We start from the raw sequence: 19,392 nt of genomic DNA on the forward strand, positions 1-19,392 counted from the left end.
GAGAGACAAGTCATTGTGGAACGAGGGGTTGTAGCCAGAGATGAGTAATGTGATGATAAGCCATCTGAGTGGGGGGGGGGGGGGGGTGAGGGGATTCCATGAACTAAGTAACAATGTGGAACTAGTTTCTGTCTAGGGATAAGGAAATTTTTCTATATTTGTGCTGATGGAAGGAGCAAGGGTCCTTCGAGGAGGATAAAAGCATGTAAAAATACATGCATTACATAAAAATGTGTGCAAATATCCTCATACAAATATGCAAAATATGTAAAAATATGCGGGGAAAATAATATAAAGGATGGATAGAAGAGTTGGGGAAAAAAGATGAAACTTGAGGAAGTAGGGCCAATAGTGAAAGGCAAAAACAAACATAAATCTACATTAAAACACAATGAGGTAAAAGAGAAAAATAAATGAAAAGTATGCTGATCTGGTATGCAGGTAAGTGGGTGGATATGGGCAAAGAGGGGGGACATCAGATGCAAATGGATTAGGTGAGATTAGTATTTACGTGCTGGAATAAGAGAAGAGAATGTGAGGGAGTGGAGGGTTTGTAATTTGAGGTTCAATACATCTGTGTGGCACAGGAAGGTACGGAAAAAAACATGGGAAAATATCCAAGAATGTGGCAGAAAAAGTGATCGGTTCAAGGTTTAGGATTAATTATATCAGTGGAAATAATGTGGGACATGAAATGCTGCACCAACAGTCAGCATGGAAATGTAGCCGTGTATTGTGTGTGAATGTGGCGGGAGAGGGGGGAAAGGGTATATAATCTACTTGAGTCTGCTTCGGTGTTTGTCATCATAGGCAGGATGCTGATGCTCTTTATTGTCACTGGCCATCAGAGCCTTCAGTTACTGCAATTGATGTAATTTTTATGATTGTCCTGATCTGTATGTCAGGTAACTCATTATCACGTGAGGCTTCACCGTGTTGTATTTTACTTCAGTTTTCTTGTAAATTTATATTTTGAGATTGATTGTCTTCATGATCACCAGTTTCTTTTGAAGGTACTATTTTGCAGAAATATTGTTATCTGAATTGTTCTGCAAACAAGAACATAGGGATTTTGCAGTATGCTTGAAGCTTTAGGATACTGTGTGGTTCATTTTCTCATTGCTTGTACTTTGTAAATTTTGTTGTGTGATTCTCCATCTTGGTAATTCCTCACATGTTCCTTTGAACACTTTTTTTTCCAACCTGTCCTGTAATGGTGGCTCCAACCTCGATGAGAAATACTTGTTGTTGAGGATTTGGGTTATTGTTAATAGAAAAAAACAATGATTGGTTCTCTTATGCTTCTGATCAAGATACCACTTGTTTGGTTTTTCAGATAATAACACTAGGAATATTTGTATAATTGTGCGGCAAGTAAAACTAAAGAAAAAAACCTTTTGTGTATTGCTGATTGTTGAGAATTTAAGCAGTCATAATTTCTGTACAGCTGGGCCCAGTGACTTCAGGAGGAGACCAACAAGGTGAAACTGGCAGTCATGTCGTGTTGCGGCGGTATGTTTGCCCTCAATGTCCGACTGCCTTTAGCCGTCTCTCCCAGCTCGCAAATCACCAGCAGCATGCTCACTTTGGAGACAGGCCTCATAAATGTCAGATCTGCAAGAAGAGCTTCTACAAACGATCTGATCTACGGAGTCATCTAAACATTCATCTTGGCATAAGCAAATCCATCTGTGAAATCTGTGGCAGAAAGTTCAACCATGTGTCTAATCTAATTAGACATTCACGGATACATACAGGTATAAATAACTGTACTCTATTTAGAAACTCAGTGTGTAAGATTAATACATTTTTAAAAGGGAACTTCTACTGACAAACATACTCATTAGAACATTTATTTGTAACATTTTCTTAAATGTATGCTGAATATTTAAACTAACAATTTAATATTTAGCTGGAAAGGTCTGAGTGGCATACAAGTATGAGAAGTAGTAAAGATAACCACTCTTCACATTAAGAAATTGACAGGTACATAAGCAAGCTACAGCTTACCACATATTTTCATTCTTTAATGTCATATGGGGTAATTTTTTGGGGATAACTCATCAAGCCAAGCTTAAGTTTTCTGAGTCCAAAAACATGTAATACAAATTATTTGTGGTATGAACTCAGAGGGCTTGTCAAGAAACTAGGAGTATTACTTCTGCTTCCTAATAGATTTACTCCTTAACGAAATATGCCATAAATAGTATAAAATCTCCTTCAAATCGACAGCACAGTTCATGGAATCAGTACTAGGTACAGTCTTCACAAAGATGTAAAATAATTTACCTTTGTCGGGAAAGCTAGCTGGCCGTGGTGGCTGAGCAGTTCTAGGCGCTTCAATCTGGAACTGCACGACTGCTACGATTGCAGATTTGAATCCTGCCTTGGGCATGGATGTGTGTGATGTCCTTAGGTTAGTTAGGTTTAAGTAGTTCTAAGTTCTAGGGGACTGATGACCTCAGATGTTAAGTCCTATAGAGCTCAGAGCCATTTGAACCAGAAAGCTATCCAGCATTCACATGCAAACATTTTCAATAACTTGCCAGCTGCAGTTAAAATCCCGTTGTGAATTTCTTATTGAAACTGACTGATATGTGTAGATTACTAATAGCATCAATTAATGTAGTAAGTAAAATCTTACTTCCATTCATCTTCAGTGCAGTAATGTGATCAATGTAAATAAATGTAATAAACTAATTTTCTTTTTAATGATGCATCACTACAGTGGCATAAAAAGTATCATATGCACACATATATGTTTTGTGACAAGTTTATTATTATCTTTAAAATGGAAATACGTCTTACTCCGCACCCATAGGAACCATTTCACGTGGGGTCTCTGGAAGGTACAGTAGTATATCTCTTTTTCTTTGTATATATGTGTCCTAATAAGGATAGAGGAAAAAATCTACACACCACATGGCAATAGGTGAAAACACATAAAAGAAGTGGAAACGTGAGAGCATTCATGGCCAGTGGCTCCTTCAGGCAGAAGGGTGGAATGGGAAGAAAGAAGGATGAAGGAAAAGGACTGGTGAGGTTTAGGAAATGGGAAGAGTTTTCCTTAATCTCTTTTCATTTTACTTCAACTTTCTGCCAGAAGATGGAACCACTGGCTCCAAAAGATCGCGTGTTTCCACACCTTTTACGTTCTCCTACCACTGCTTGGTAAGTGTTTTTCTTTATGTATCGGTATTAGATTTTCAAACATTGACTATTTTCAGTGATATGTTTATATCAATGAATATGTAGAACATATCACAAAACAAGAATAAAAAATACATATTTATGCATTGTGTATTCTTGTTTTGTAACATGTTCTACAAGCTTGAGGATCTCCTGGCTATGAATCTGTGAAACAAAAGTACATGTAAATCTGTTGAAAAGATTGTCAAGCTGATGATGATTTAAAATTGAAACGAAAATTGTTATTAGTACAGAATTTGGTAGTTTGAAGGTGACTCTGATTTTCATTTAACTGGTGGAAAAACGTCGATTAAATCTTTATTTATTTTGACATCTAGCGATGTTCTTTAAAAGCCACTATATACCATGTTGTAGAACAACATAGTGTAAAAGTTTAATTTTTCCCCTTCTGTGATAGTTATAGAGTGTAGAAAGATTCATGGTATGCCTCTGTCCAAGTTTCAGTTTCTCCAATTTTAGTACTTCCATCAGTACTTACTGGTAGTTGGGACCTCCAATGTCAGGCACGTAATGGGTCCCCTTAGGGATATGGCAGCAAGAGAGGGGAAGTAAACCAATGTGCACTCCATGTGCATACCAGGGGGAGTCACTCCTGATGAAGAAAGGTTCCTTCCGGATGCCATGAAGGATACAGGGTGCACGCATCTGCAGGTGGTCACTCATGTCGGCACCAATGGTGTGTGCTGCTATGGATCGGAGGAAATCCTCTCTGGCTTCCGGCGGCTATCTGATTTGGTGAAGACTGCCAGTCTCGTTAGCAGGATGAAAGCAGAGCTCACCATCTGCAGCATCATCAACAGGACTGACTGCAGACCTTTGGTACAGAGCCGAGTGGAGGGGTCTGAATCACAGGCTGATGCAGTTCTGCAACTGTGTGGGCTGCAGATTCCTTGGCTTGCGCCACAGGGTGGTGGGGTTTTGGGTTCCGCTGGATAGGTCAGGAGTCCACTACACACAGCAGGTGGCTACACAGGTAGCAGGGGTTGTGTGGCGTGGACTAAGCGGTTTTTTAGGTTTCATGGCCTCGGGCAAGTACAGAAAGGGCAACAGCCGCAAAGGGTGCAGGGCGCTGATAGAAAACATCGAAGCTGAAATCGTTACAGGTACGGAAAGCTGGCTTAAGCCAGAGATAAATTCTGCCAAAATTTTTACAAAGGCACAGACGATGTTTAGAAAGGATAGATTGCATGCAACCGGTGGTGGCGCGTTTGTCGCTGTTAATAGTAGTTTATCCTGTAGTGAAATAGAAGTGGATAGTTCCTGTGAATTATTATGGGTGGAGGTTACACTCAACAACGGATCTAGGTTAATAATTGGCTCCTTTTACTGACCTCCCGACTCAGCAGCATTTGTGGCAGAACAACTGAGAGAAAATCTGGAATAAATTTCACATAAATTTTCTCGGCATGTTATAGTCTATAGATCTCAGTTTACCAGATATAGACTGGGACACTCAGATGTTTAGGATGGGTGGCAGGGACAGAGCATCGAGTGACATTATACTGAATGCACTATCCGAAAATTACCTCGAGCAATTCAATAGAGAACTGACTCGTGGAGATAACATCTTGGACCTACTGATAACAAACAGAACCGAACTTATCGACTCTATAAGCGCAGAACAGGGAATCAGTGATCATAAGGCCATTGCAGCATCCCTGAATATGGAAGTAAATAGGAATATAAAAAAAAGAGAGGAAGATTTATCTGTTTAGCAAGAGTAATAGAAGACAGATTTCAGGCTACCTAACAGTTCAAAACAAAAATTTCTGTTCCGACACTGACAATGTTGAGTGTTTATGGAAAAAGTTCAAGGCAATCGTAAAATGCGTTTTAGACAGATACTTGCCGAGTAAAACTGTGAGGGATGGGAAAAACCCACCATGGTTCAACAACAAAGTTAGGAAACTATTGCGAAAGCAAAGAGAGCTTCACTGCAGGTTTAAAAGCATCCAAAACCTCTCAGACAAACAGAACCTAAACGATGTCAAAGTTAGCGTAAGGAGGGCTATGCGTGAAGTGTTCAGTGAATTCGAAAGTAAAATACTATGTACCGACTTGACAGAAAATCCTAGGAAGTTCTGGTCTTACGTTAAATCAGTAAGTGGCTCTAAACAGCATATCCAGACACTGCGGGATGATGATGGCATTGAAACAGAGGAGGACACCCGTAAAGCTGAAATACTAAACACCTTTTTCCGAAGCTGTTTTACAGAGGAAGACCGCACTGCAGTTCCTTCTCTAAATCCTCGCACAAACGAAAAAATGGCTGACATCGAAATAAGTGTCCAAGGAATAGAAAAGCGACTGGAATCACTCAACAGAGGAAAGTCCACTGGACCTGATGGGATACCCATTCGATTCTACACAGAGTACGCGAAAGAGCTTGCCCCCCCCCCCCCCCCCCCCTTCTAACAGCTGTGTACCGCAAGTCTCTAGAGGAACAGAAGGTTCCAAATGATTGGAAAAGTGCACAGGTAGTCCCAGTGTTCAAGAAGGGTCGTCGAACTATAGACCTATATCTCTGACGTCGATCTGTTGTAGAATTTTAGAACATGTTTATTGCTCACGTATCATTTAATTTCTGGAAACCATTATCTACTCTGTAGGAATCAACAAGGATTCCGGAAACAGCGATCATGTGAGACCCAACTCGCTTTATTTGTTCATGAGATGCAGAAAATATTAGATACAGGCTCCCAGGTAGATGCCATTTTCCTTGACTTCCGGATGGCGTTCGATGCAGTTCCGCACTGTCGCCTAATAAACAAAGTAAGAGCCTACGGAATATCAGACCAGCTGTGTGGCTGGATTGAAGAGTTTTTAGTAAACAGAACACAGCATATTGTTCTCAATTGAGAGACGTCTACAGACGTTAAAGTAACCTCTGGCATGCCACAGGGCAGTGTTATGGGACCATTGCTTTTCACAATATATATAAATGACCCTAGTAGATAGTGCCGGAAGTTCCATGCGGCTTTTCGCGGATGATGCTATAGTATACAGAGAAGTTGCAGCATTAGAAAATTGCAGCAAAATGCAGGAAGATCTGCAGCAGATAGGCACTCTTTAACATAGACAAATGTAATGTATCATAAATACATAGAAAGAAGGCTCCTTTATTGTATGATTATATGATAGCGGAACAAACACTGGTAGCAGTTACTTCTGTAAAATATCTGGGAGTATGCGTGCGGAACTATTTGAAGTGGAATGATCATATAAAATTAATTGTTGGTATGGCGGGTACCAGGTTGAGATTAATTGGGAGAGTCCTTAGAAAATGTAGTCCATCAACAAAGGAGGTGGCTTACAAAACATTTGTTCGACCTATACTTGAGTATTGCTCATCAGTGTGGAATCCGTACCAGGTCAGGTTGACGGAGGAGACAGAGAAGATCCAAAGAAGAGCGGCGCGTTTCGTCACAGGATTATTTGGTAAGCATGATAGTGTTACGGAGATGTTTAGCAAACTCAAGTGGCAGACTCTGCAAGAAAGGCGCTCTGCATCGCGGTGTAGCTTGCTGTCCAGGTTTTGAGAGGGTGCATTTCTGGATGAGGTATCAAATATATTGCTTCCCCTACTTAAACCTCCCGAGGAGATCACGAATGTAAAATTAGAGAGATTCGAGCACACACGGAGGCTTTCCGGTAGTCATTCTTCCCGCGAACCATACGCAACTGGAACAGGAAAGGGCGGTAATGACAGTGGCACGTAAAGTGCCCTCCGCCACACACTGTTGGGTGGCTTGCGGAGTATAAATGTAGATGTAGATGTGGATGTAGATGTACATGAACTGTTTTGGTTGGACAGAATATGTTTATTGACTTTTATTGGAAAATATGTGCTTTTAGTTTAAACAGACAGTCTTTACATGATTAAAGTCCAATACAAAATATATTGATATTAATGTACAACAGCTTCTTATTTGTGCTGTCTTTGCCACTTTCTGTCTTATGAGGATAATTCAATAAGTAATGCAACAACTTTTTACACAAAGGAGGATGGTTTAATTCATGATTTAAATACACCATATTGTTCCTAATTCTTTGGCTAAAAACCCTGTTTTCCACTGTAATATCCGTTCTAAGGTTTTACACCAACCTAATGAGAGCCTGTACACCCTTGTGGTATCACTCTATTGGTCTGCATATCAGCAAAGTTCTTGCTATATCCATAACTTCCTCAGCATTGATGTAGTGCTTCATGTGGAGTCCTTCCTTCCGTGGGGCAAAAAAGATGAAAGTCAGAAGATGCAAAATCTGGGTTGTAGGGCATGTGAGGAAGAACAGACCACTGAATTTTTGTAATCTCTTCTCAGGTGCATAGATTCGTATGTGGCCTTGGATTATGGAAAGATCATGAACGTGCTGTAATTGTTTCTTCACATTCCTAAGAGTTCCTAAATAGACTTTTGGGCTGGTTGTTTGACCCTGAAGGAAGGACATTGGACAGAATAATTCCTTCAGAGTTCCAGAAGTAGAACTTAACAGCTGAGGGCACTGTTTCGAACTTTCTCTTTGAAAGAGATGTGTCTTTTGACTCCACTGATTGTCATTTAGTTTCAGGTGAAAAGTGGTGAGTCCTTATTTCATTTACTGTGACAATGTTTGACAAGAAATCTTCACTATTGGCTTTGTAACGAACAAGCAGTTTGGCACGGACATTCCATTTTTACTCCTTATGTTCTTCAGTTAGGAGTGGAGAAACTCATTGGTCACAAACCTTGGATACGCTAACTGGTGGACAAGTGTGTCACCAGTACCCACAGAGATGTAGAGTTGAGCATTGAGTTGCCCAATTGTTACTGACGGAACACATTGAATACATGTTGTAGCAGTGCAGGCATCACAGCTACTTGCAGCTAGCCTGCATGTGGGAAATCAAATAGATTTCCTTCTCCTTGTTCTGTTGACAGTTACTTTGCCCAGTGACTTACTGTTCTTTTATCCACTGCCCAGTGGCCATAAACATCCTGTAAATGCCTATAAATATTTGTCATGGTCTGCTTTCTGCCAAAAGAAATACAATAACTGCTTTTTGCTTGGAATGCACCTCCATTGCAGACACCATTTTGAACACTGGTTATAGTATTGGTATCTACTAGGAGTACTGGAAATTTTGAGATGATGTGGGAATGTTAAGGATGACACAAACATAATTACAATTTTTTGAATCAAAATTGGGCCTGAAAAAAGTGTTGCATTACTTATTTAAACACCCCTTGTAGTTTCTCTGATCAGTGAAATAATGTCTCTATTGCTGTGGTGCAGCTGTGAGTAACAACTATTAAGTGACAGTTTCACATCTTTTTTTCATTTTGTAAAAAGATAATAAAAGACTCCACGGGTTTGCTTACAAAAATTCTCAACTACTTACGTCAAATCAATCTAAATAATGGTAACAAAATGACAGAATACTTGTATTAATCAAGAATTTTTGCCTAAATGGGCTACTGTACAGAAGTATATTTTGATAAAAAAATTGTAGTTTACATATTCTTAAATTCAATAAATATGCATATTTTATGTCTGTTACATGTTTCTTCTGCAGGCATAAAACCATATCCATGTTCAGTCTGTGGTCGAAGATTTAGCCAGTTAAATGGAATGCATCAGCATAAAACAATTCATCAGGAAAGCAGAGATATCAGCTGCAGCTTATGCCCGAAAACTTTTAAATCATACAATGTTATGCGTCGACACGTGAGGTACTCCCATGAAGACAAACTCGTCAGCATGGGCAAAGATGCATATTCAGTAAGATATCATATTATAATATGCTTCATTTTTATAGGGACTGTGGCTGCTCAATAGTGTACTTTTAAAATTTGAAAATCATGCCAGAATGTATAATTTTTGATTTTAACTTACTAAATTTCCTTATAAACTTGGAAGAATTGAGCAATTGTTCTCATACTTTATTCATGTTGCTCCAAACAACTTAAAAGAAAAATGTAGCAAATAACTTAAAAATCGGTCTTGGCAAAACCTGTAGTTTGGAATACAGTTTTCTACTGAATCTTATCCTGGTAGTTGTGCTAAACATGCACTGCATTATATTGTTTTTTCTTGCCCTTCATTCTTATTGAAGCATTAATGCACTTGTGGATGCTTTGTTGTGCAGAAGTGACTAAAGAATAAAATCTCATTAAATTGTTGTTAAGCAACTTGTAAAAGCAAGACAGAAATATAAATACATACTAATTTGTACAAAATGTTACAGGAGTATACAAATAAATACAAAGGGGTTGCAGTTTGTGGACTTAGTACCAAGAGACTGCATAGGAATAGATCCTGTATTATTAGGGACTGGAAAATGTGCATCTATTTTTGGCAAAATCTGCATCTATTTTTGACAATTTGTGTCTGTTTTTTTGCAAAATTTGTCTGTTTTTGTTGAAATTCCCACTTTTTTTAAAAAAGAATATTAGATGCTCAAATTTAAAAGTGGAGAGTGACAAAGCCTTAGTTCTTTGAAACTGACTGTTAAAAAATTGTTGATTCAGAACTTGGTATCTGGGATGTTTGCTTTAGCAAAAACTTCAACGCCTTTTTCTTTTGCAGCAACCCTTTTGTCTTCATTTGGCGGTATTTGAGTTTTCAAAAATGATTGTCCTGTCACAAAGCATCACCATTTTCCCACCAGTGAACTGAATATGTCTCTAATTTATGGTGTTTCTGGACATTATTTATCTTTTCATGCCAAATTAGATGATTACAAAATCTGCAGACCATTAATTTTGACTTTTCATGGGTATTCCATGTTTGACAATGCTACGGGTAGAACTGGCAAGGCAGCTAGCATAGAAGTAAAACTGAACACACTGGAACTATTTTAATGTTAGGGAAAGAATTTTGGTGCAGTCAAAAAATTTTACAGATTTTGTTTTTCAATTGCTATATTGCAGCGGTTGGGCACTACAGGCTATAGTGGCAGATGACTGTGAGTGTAAACAAACTAGAATTTTGCCTGCCACAGGGGATAGGAGAGGTACGGAAAACAAGCCTCCCCCTGCCGCCCCTCCCTCTCACAGGGCAGCAGCCTTAAGCAGAACTGACACATTGTCACCACAGGGCTTGCCGATTTCTTCTGATGATGTGAGGGCCATAATCGAAATCTGTGATGGACCAGGATTAGTCACTTCACTTATTTCACGACACGAAAAGAAAACAACAGGCGACACACAACACAAAGTACTCGGGAATGGTTAACGCACAATTGCTTGTTGAGATTAATAGAGTATTGTTAATGACTTAGTTCAGACCTGACCTCTAGCATTATTTGATGTAACAATTCAAAATATCTGCCATGTAATTTGCTATGTTATAAGTGCCCAGATTATACTATCGTTTGATCTTTACCTAGCAAACAAACATGCGCTTTTCTTTGTTATAAAATGCTAGGTGGCACAGCTGAGTACTACATTGGCTAATGAAGCGTGTATCTTAAATAGACCATTCAATCACCCACGGTGTGGCACCAGATCATTGAGTATATTGATACGTTGTTACGTTTGTACACTTTTTGTTTTGCAGATTCTTATGCACATTATCTTTCCCAATTGGTCTTTGCTAAACAATGTACAACACCAGTAGCCAAAAATTGGTTACATTTTCGATATTTATATGCAGAAAATGAAACTGTTTCAAATTGTGTCTCATAAAGTAGTTCATCTGGATACAGTTTGCTATGAAATAGTGTCTGTTAAGTAATTTTACATTTTTGCATTGTGGGCAGAATTTACACGTAGCTCACATTTATTGCAAAATAGCAATTTTTCTGGTCCCTACGTGTTATGCGTTGTGATGGAAATGAAGCTGCCGCAGATGACATATAACCGTTGGTGATCATGTCGTAGTTGTAGCATTGTGTACTCTTCTGTGAGCTCTTTCTACACTCGGTTGGACTGAGCATTCCAGCAGATGTTGACCCTTTGTCACATGTGAACTGATCAGAGCTCTTTACCAACTACAGCTTTGTGGATAACGCTGATGAGAGGAATCTGTATGGACACTTATTTGTACCAAGACCACAGTTCTCCGTCCAGGTAGTTCTGTGATCACATGGTACTGGAACATAATTTACATCTGTGTGATTTCATTACTTCTTTGACAGTTGTTGCTTTTGTGATGAAAACAATAGAGAATTAAATGTTGTAGGGAAGTTCTTACAGAGTACAAATGATTTAGGATTAAAGAATACCACTGCCGAAATGCAGAAGCGTTGAGTTGTCGATATATAAACACAAAAGAAAGAATGCTTGCTAGTTTTTGGAGTTATCCTTTGATGAGTTAGAGTATATATATATACACACACACACACACACACACACACACACACACACACACACACACACACACACACACACACAGGTCCAATCTCTTGGTAATTTTCCAATATGCAAACAACTGGAAAATATTTTGAAGTAAACGGCAGTACATCTTCAGCCATAATTGCTCTTTATTAAGCTACCAGTTTTGATGTTAATAAACAGCTCAAAATTTACGGCTAAAGGTGTACTTCTGTTTACTTCAAATTGACCAGCCAATGTCCCAACCATCATCTTCTAGAAAGATAGGCTTACAAAGACGAAAATATTTTATCTGAATGCTTTATAGATTCCTCATCTATCAACTTCAAAATATTGACTGAGAGTTCATCACTGCCTGGAGCAGTTCCTTTTTTTGTCTTGTCTATAACGTGTTTGACTTCTAAGGGGAGTATTTCTGGGATTCTATTCACCTAGGATTACTGACAGTGCACATATAGACATACAAGTATAACTTTTAAAGCTCAAAATAATCCATTACAAATGTTTGAGGATAACAATTAACATGTTAAGCATGTCATCAGTCCAGTGGGAATGACAGTGCTCTCTTTGTTTGGATGCTATCCATCCCCCAAACCAGACAGTGTACTTCTCATTTGGATGAAGTCAATCTGTGGGGACTGACAGTGCGGGTTTTGTTTGAATAACATCATTGCATGGGAATGGCAGTTTCAAGGTTAATAAACAAGTTTTGTAATTTTAATGAAGTCTATCAAACCTTTCAATACAAGATAGGGTTTATGTTTGCACATAGTACAAAAGGTGAGCACCTGTTCATTTAATTTTCTAGCTGCATTTGCACCCAAATGTTTTTGTGTTTGTCTTATAGCATGTGGGACCATATCTACCCACTTTATGTGACTTTCCTTCATTTTACAACTGGTGTTTGCATCTTTTTGTATTGTCACCAGTGGAGTTCTTCAAGTAAATGCCATGTGAGTGCAGCAGCCAACTGTATCCGAAATACTGTGTTTGACATTTGGTCGTGACATCTTGGGCTATGTATAAGGCATTTATAATGGCAATGTTCTAAACAAGATTGAATGCAAACTTTTGCTACTGTTCTGCTGTATTTCTCAGTGGACTGCCTCATGCACTCATTTGATCCAAAAGATCACTAGCAGTTTGTCCCTTGTTGTATTCAGTAACAGTTGTTGACCTTTGTTAACCAAGTGGTCGCCGGCATGCTATGCCTTATTTGAAAGTCCAGTAAAATCAGCTCTGCGCTCAACATGGTGATAAAATTTTGAATGTACTTGTTAATTGGACTTTGAGTAAAGTATCCTGAAACTTAAGTCTTTTTTAGCTTCTTTGTGATATGAAGTCAAGCCATGTGAATGTTAAAATCACTTTGGAGCTGGTTGGGGTTCCAGCGGTGAGCACATGTCAGTCATCTGACAAACTGTCATCACTTTGTCTCTAATGAAGGAACAACACATCTTCTTCAGTTTCAAGCTCAGGATCACTATAGCCATCCACTTTTGGAAGCACTGCCTGAACAATACGGGACAGAGGCTGAAAGCACACACTCAGTTGCCGAGTGTCAAAAGCTGTATGCAGCAAAGATGATATCTAGTGGCAATTATCTCAACCAAAACACAACAGCCAGGCTACAGATGTAAGACTGGAAGCTTTCTACCAGCTAAACACTCTAACTATTGACACTGAAACGGATAAAACTGGGGCTCTTTTTTTTCTTTCCTCCTCCTCCTCCTCCTCCTCCTCCTCCTCCTCCTTCAAAGTTCTGACAGCAAGGATTCAAGTGGCACAGGTGTGAAGCATGCAGTCAAATAATGTTTTGCTCAGCACCGTGGTCCACCATTGAGTGGTCAAATGTGCTCTTGGCCACACTTTGATGGTGGTCATTCATTCTGGTGGACAGCTGGTTGGTGATCACACTCACATAAAGTGCTGTGCAGAAATTTCACCAGGAATGGTACTGTATGTGACATGGCTGTTTTCACTGGTGACCCTGTCTCTGGGGTAGGATAAGGAGTTAATGAGTGAGTGAAAAAGGGGAGGGGGTATTGCACCTGAGTTTTCCATAGGGATATGTTCCATGTTGATACGTGAAAATCGACCGAAAGATGAGGTTCAGTTACTCCATTCTGGGATGGTATTGCCTGATGGGGAGTTTGGGGCGCGACTACCCCTTTGTAGCTGATTCTTGGGGGTATTTGGAGCCACAACAACCACCTAGCAAAAGTTGAGTAATGAGCTGAGAAGATTAGCTGATCAGGTTAGGAGAACAAAGCACTGGAAAAGCTAGGTAAAGTAGAAGTAATTACAGAACAGGTAAGAATCTAAGAAACAAAGATCCAAGTGAAGTCAGTGAACAGGTTATACTAAATAAAAATGGAAAGATGGGGGGGGGGGGTTTATGAGTAGAATTAACAGGTGTAGGATAAGTATGTTGCAGAGTTGTTTGGAACACATGAGCATATGTGACTAACAAGACATGAATTGGATGTCTTCCATTTTCTCTGTACTTATAGGATTTCAAGGTTAGTGCCAAGACATTAATTTATTAAAGCAGTATGAAGCACTTTTTAAAAAACACTCGAAAGCATATTCGATATGATAGTTGCTTCCCATGTCCAATCCATACATATCTTCATATTGATTTCTATCCCACAAGAAGTCTGCTGTCCAGTTGGATATGTGATTGGATGTTCTCTAGTTGTGTATGGTATTGAGTTCTTGGTGTAGAACTGCATAGAAAATTTTATGTTTTACATAATAAAATGGCTGTTAAATAACTAATTACAAATCTAACTATAAAATCATTGAAAAGGTGAGGACTGAGCAGATTGAGGCAGCGTATTACAAAGTTTTAGAGACTTCACTTTGTGGGTTGCAGGCCTGTGTCAGTTTGTGTGATAGGGGAATTGCAGTGATTTTTTAATTATGTTTGTGCTTTATTCTGATCTTTTTTTTTCTTGTCACTGATACTATGTAGAACAATGGTGGTCTCTCACAACTTTTGCTATTTGTGTCTGCTCCATGCATTTAAATACTTAGCTTCCAACTATAGTCTACTTCTTTCTCAGTGCTCTTAAGAAATGTGTTTAAAGTTTGAGAGCATGAGTAACTGCTAGTTGCTTTTGCAGTTACATGAACACATACCAGTATCAGCAGGTGGTTACATCTGGAAGAAAAATTGTGAAACATTGCAGTGGAGAATCCATTTAGCATTTTGTGAAAGATGTTATGTATTTTTGTAAATGACCTCATGATCTCCTTTTGACTGTGAAATTATTATTATTGCAGTTTGCTATTGCAATTCGACTTTGTGGCCATTACCTAATGGAAATAATATTATGCTTTAGCATATGTCAAAACCTAAACATTACCTATAATGTTATGAAAAGGGTAGATTGCTACTCACCATTTAGAAGAGATGTTGAGTCGTAGATAGGCACAATAAAAAGTTTGCTGTACATTTAAGTTGTTGGCCAAAAGGTCTTCTTCTAAAGTGGAAAACACAGATACATGTTCATTCAAGCAACTGAGACAGTGGTCGTGTATATGAGAGTTGTGCTTGCATGAATGTGCGTGTATCGTCTACTTTAGAAGAAGGTATTTTGGTCGAAAGCTTATGTGTTTAGCAGTCTTTTTGTTGTGCCTGTCTGCAACTCAACATCTCCTCTGTGTGGTCAGCAGCAATCTATCCTTTTCATAATATCGTCATTATTCCATTCAGGGTTTTCCATTGCTTGATTTTGCCTAAAAATTGTCTGACCTATTTGTGTGTCAGCATTCAGAGATATATACAGGGTGTCCCATTTATCTTGACCACCGTAAATGACTGTTCGTCCAGATGCAAATTACAGAATGTTTCAAGCATATGTTCTGTAGCCGTCGGGTGACATCCATCAGCATGATTACCTTTGTTGTAGCTTTGTTTTTTTACAAAGATATGAACAGTGGTATGACTTTTTTAAATGGCACCCTGTATTTTTTATTCGGTAATTCATTTCCTCTCCTAAAGAGCTATTCAAAAATGTATCACAGTGTACCATTAACTGAACCACAACGTTATTAATTACATAATACAACATTGACTTTGAGCCCGGCATCACAAATTTGTCCACTTGCTGGAGTCGTCAGAAAATAAATGAAAACGAAGTAAAAACATAACACAAAATTGACTTTGACTCTCCTGCACCATTGCCCAGAAGTAGAACATTCAAAGGTGCTCAGAGTGGTGACCTTGGACAACGGTGCACTGGTGTATTCATTGAATGAAAGAATTATTTACTGCATCCAGTGTTGCCTGCTGAAGAGACTTCCAAGCAAGCACGATACATTCCTGCATGTCCTCTGGCATTGTCGGAATATCGCAATAGAAAACGTCTAATGCATCCCCAAAGAAAAAAATCCAGAGGATTTAGATCAGGAAGCCTAGCAGGGCAAGTAGCTGTTCCTTCTCAACCAATCCATCTGGCAGGATACCTCCAATACAGAACACGACGTGCATGCAAGGCATTATGTGCTGGACATCCATCGTGTTGATATCCCATAAGCATTCTGATTCTTAGCAGCACTCCGTCCAGAAGGGGAGGAAGAATTTGTCTAAGGAAGTTGTCAAACACTGTGCCATTTAGACTACCATTGATGAAATAAGGATCAATGATTGTAGTACCTAGCATCCCACGCCAGACGTTAACTCTCCATTGACACTGATATTCCACCTGTCTAAGCCATCGTGTGTTGTCGCTGGACCAATAATGCATGTTCCTTGTATTTACCTGTCCTTTGTTTGAGAAGGAACATTCATCAGTAAATAGAACACTGGAGAAGTAGTTCGGGTTGGCGAGGAATTGCTGCTGTGTCCACTAACAGAACTGTACACGATTCTGGAAGTCATTCCCTTTTAATTCTTGCTGTAGGTGTACATGGTAAGGATGGAACTGGTGACGTGTAAGAATACGATGTATACTGGTTTCAGGGATGCCAATCTTGTGGTCAAGCACTCGGGTGCTCACGTGTGGATTCATAGCGAGTGCTACGACCATTACGTTGTTGTGGTTTGAAACTTCCTGTTTTCTGAAGCCTCACAACAAGACGAGAAAACATATGTCGGGAAAGTGGGTTCTGGTCAGGATATCGCATGCTCTCTGTACAGTTCCGCTGCCTGCGTAGCATTTTGCCTACCTTCAACAACGACAATAAAAGAAACCTTATGTTGATGCAGTTTGTAGGAAGAACAACCTTTACTGTACGCCTACTCTACACAACAGTATTTAAAAGGACTAAACTACTGTACTAAATGAACCCGTACATAAGAAAACATTATTGCTGTTACTGGTCTGCTAACTTACATTCCCCACAGGTGTGTAGCATTTCTACCTCCTTTTTGTTGGTGTACATTCTACTCGCACAACTCTTCAACTGACGATGGTTGACGGAATGACAGGTGTGCATTCTACTTATGTTTACATTTGTCCTCTTTCAACGTCATCACGTGGATGTGTTCAAATACTCTGAGTACCTGCACTAAGCGCCGGGAGCGTCAACGTCATTGTTGTGTTATGTAATTAATAACATTGTGTTTCAGTGAATGGTACACTGTGATACATTTTTGAATAGGTTTTTAGGAGAGGAAATGAATCACCAAATAAAAAAATACAGAGTGCCATTTAAAAAGATCATACCGCTGTTCATATCTTAGTAAAAAACAAAGCTACAACAGAGGTAATTGTGCTGATTGAGGTCCCCCTGACGGCTAAAGAACATTTGCTTGAAACATGTTGTAATTTGCGTCTGGGCAAACAGTTATTTAGGGTGGTCAAGATAAAAGGGGCACTCTGTATATACTCATATGTGCACACATATATGTCAGGCATGTTTTAGGTTTTGATATGTGCTAAAGTGCAATTACGTCTACATGATAATGGCTGGAATTGCTATAGTGGATTGAACAAATAAATAATTCTACTTTTAGAAAGCGACCACAATGTCATGACTGTGTACCCTAGCTGCAAGAAGTTTTAGGTTTTGTTTTTGTCAGAGGTATGTGACAGCTGAATTGAATCTTCCTCTGTTTTTCATTATCATTGTGTAAAAAATTTTTCTTTGAAATCTTTTCTGGCAATTATGTAAGAGTACTACTATGTATATAAAATATATCATCTGAATTCCGTTTTTTATTTATAGGCTCTGAAGTTGAAGGATGGCACTCATGTCAGAAGTTTTTACTGCAAATTGTGTGGAGCTAGCTTTAAATACGCAGCTCTTCTCAAGCACCATGAAAGTATCCATGTGAAGGAGAAAGACTTTCATTGTAAATTTTGTAAGAAAGTAAGTATTATGAATCCATTTCTGTAACTGTTTGTGACATTACAGTTTGGAAAATACTGTTACCTTTGATACAGTACAAACAACCAAATTTACTGTACTTACCAATTGCTGAAGAACATAAATAGAATTGTAAGAACATTGTGTATCTTTTGTCTTTACTTTTTGGAAACAACATAGCGTGTACCACATATGTAGTGGGATTGAAAATAACCATTCTAGAAGTTTGCACCATGATTTCAAAATTTATTCAGTAGTGAATACCAGCCCTTATTCTGATTTGATTTACTACACCATGCTGTAAGTTTAAGGACTGCTAGGAAGTTATGGTAGAATGTAAATATTTCATGAATAATAGAGACAAGTCACCGAAAAGCATAAGTATAGAGTTGTCTGGAAAAAATCCCTTGGGCAACTTTTCCGAAACTCGCAATTTCTTAACCCACCAGTCCTTTTCCTCCATCCATCTTTCTTTCCGTTCAGCCGTTCTACCAGAAAAAAAGCTAGCAACCCATAACACCTTTTTTTGTGTGTTCTCATTCCTTTGCTTTGTAAGTAGATTTTTTATCTATCCAATTACTTAAATTTTGTTCTGTAATATGTGGCTTGTGAAAATACGCAGTCTGAAACTTGTCAACCAATAAATAATTAGCAGCTTAGGTGTAAAAAATTAAAAATGTCTTTTCTTCATATCACTGACCTTTCCTTTCTGGAATTTCACTGCCCCTTCGCAAGCAATTTATTATTCAAGGTCCTTCCATTTGCTTACAATAATTAGCAATGTTGAATATGTGTTCCAAGTGACAGCACAAATTTATTTTACTTCCATATCATTTCCAATTTATTTGTCACAGAAAATGCTTGCTCATTTGGAGGTAGATTGGCTCAAAAGTCGAATGAAGGGAGCCGGTTTGAAGGGTAGAGGGAAAAAAAATGCCAAGGCAAGAGCCAAGGGAAAAAAACCTCTGCGATAGTTAGGTCGGGTGGTAAGACCAGTAGCTGATGTCTTGCTGCCTGCGATAGGTCATGCAAGGGTAGGCTTTGTCAGTAGTGGGTAGCATGCATATCAGTACCTTTGATGTTGTGCGCCGCTGTTGCTCGATGGCTGCCACAGGGTGACGGTGTTGAACTGTCAGTCAGCGTCAGCAACCTACAACAGTTAGGTTTATCATCATTGTGTGTCCGATAGCTCATATATCAGATGCACAGTGTAGGGTGATGTGGGCGATTCGTTTGTGTGTCAGTGAGCGAGCTCGTCAGTTTCCTTGCTGTAGCCTGTAGGTCGGCTCTAATAACAGCTGGTATTTCCAGTCAATGTTGCTGATGTGCAGGGGCTTGCCGACGTTTGTCGCTTGTTGGTGTATTTTAGCTTGCCACAGGTGGTTATGCCCTAGCTAGTAGTGTTTTTGGCTGCTTATGCTTCCACGTATGGTTGTGATCATAGTTTCTCAGAGTAAGGATGAAAGGATTGTTAGTGTCTCGAGTTCCTGTATAGTCGTGTGGCATCCTACACAACACACCCACTCACCACAGAGACCACACAGGCACC

At 39.1% G+C, this 19,392-nt stretch overlaps 1 protein-coding gene across 2 annotated transcripts in view; it reads left to right on the plus strand.

Moving 5' to 3' along the window:
- Positions 1 to 19,392, plus strand: part of LOC126283990 (zinc finger protein 271-like) — a 139,521-nt gene that overhangs the window by 51,520 nt on the left and 68,609 nt on the right. For both annotated transcript variants that reach the window (XM_049982526.1, XM_049982527.1), the window contains 3 exons: positions 1,448 to 1,757; positions 8,765 to 8,970; positions 17,703 to 17,846. In XM_049982526.1, the coding sequence (XP_049838483.1) occupies positions 1,448 to 1,757; positions 8,765 to 8,970; positions 17,703 to 17,846 (660 nt within the window). The remainder of the gene's footprint in view (positions 1 to 1,447; positions 1,758 to 8,764; positions 8,971 to 17,702; positions 17,847 to 19,392) is intronic.

The sequence above is a fragment of the Schistocerca gregaria genome, chromosome 8 (assembly GCF_023897955.1).
Source record: "Schistocerca gregaria isolate iqSchGreg1 chromosome 8, iqSchGreg1.2, whole genome shotgun sequence".
NCBI classification, from domain to species: domain Eukaryota; kingdom Metazoa; phylum Arthropoda; class Insecta; order Orthoptera; family Acrididae; genus Schistocerca; species Schistocerca gregaria.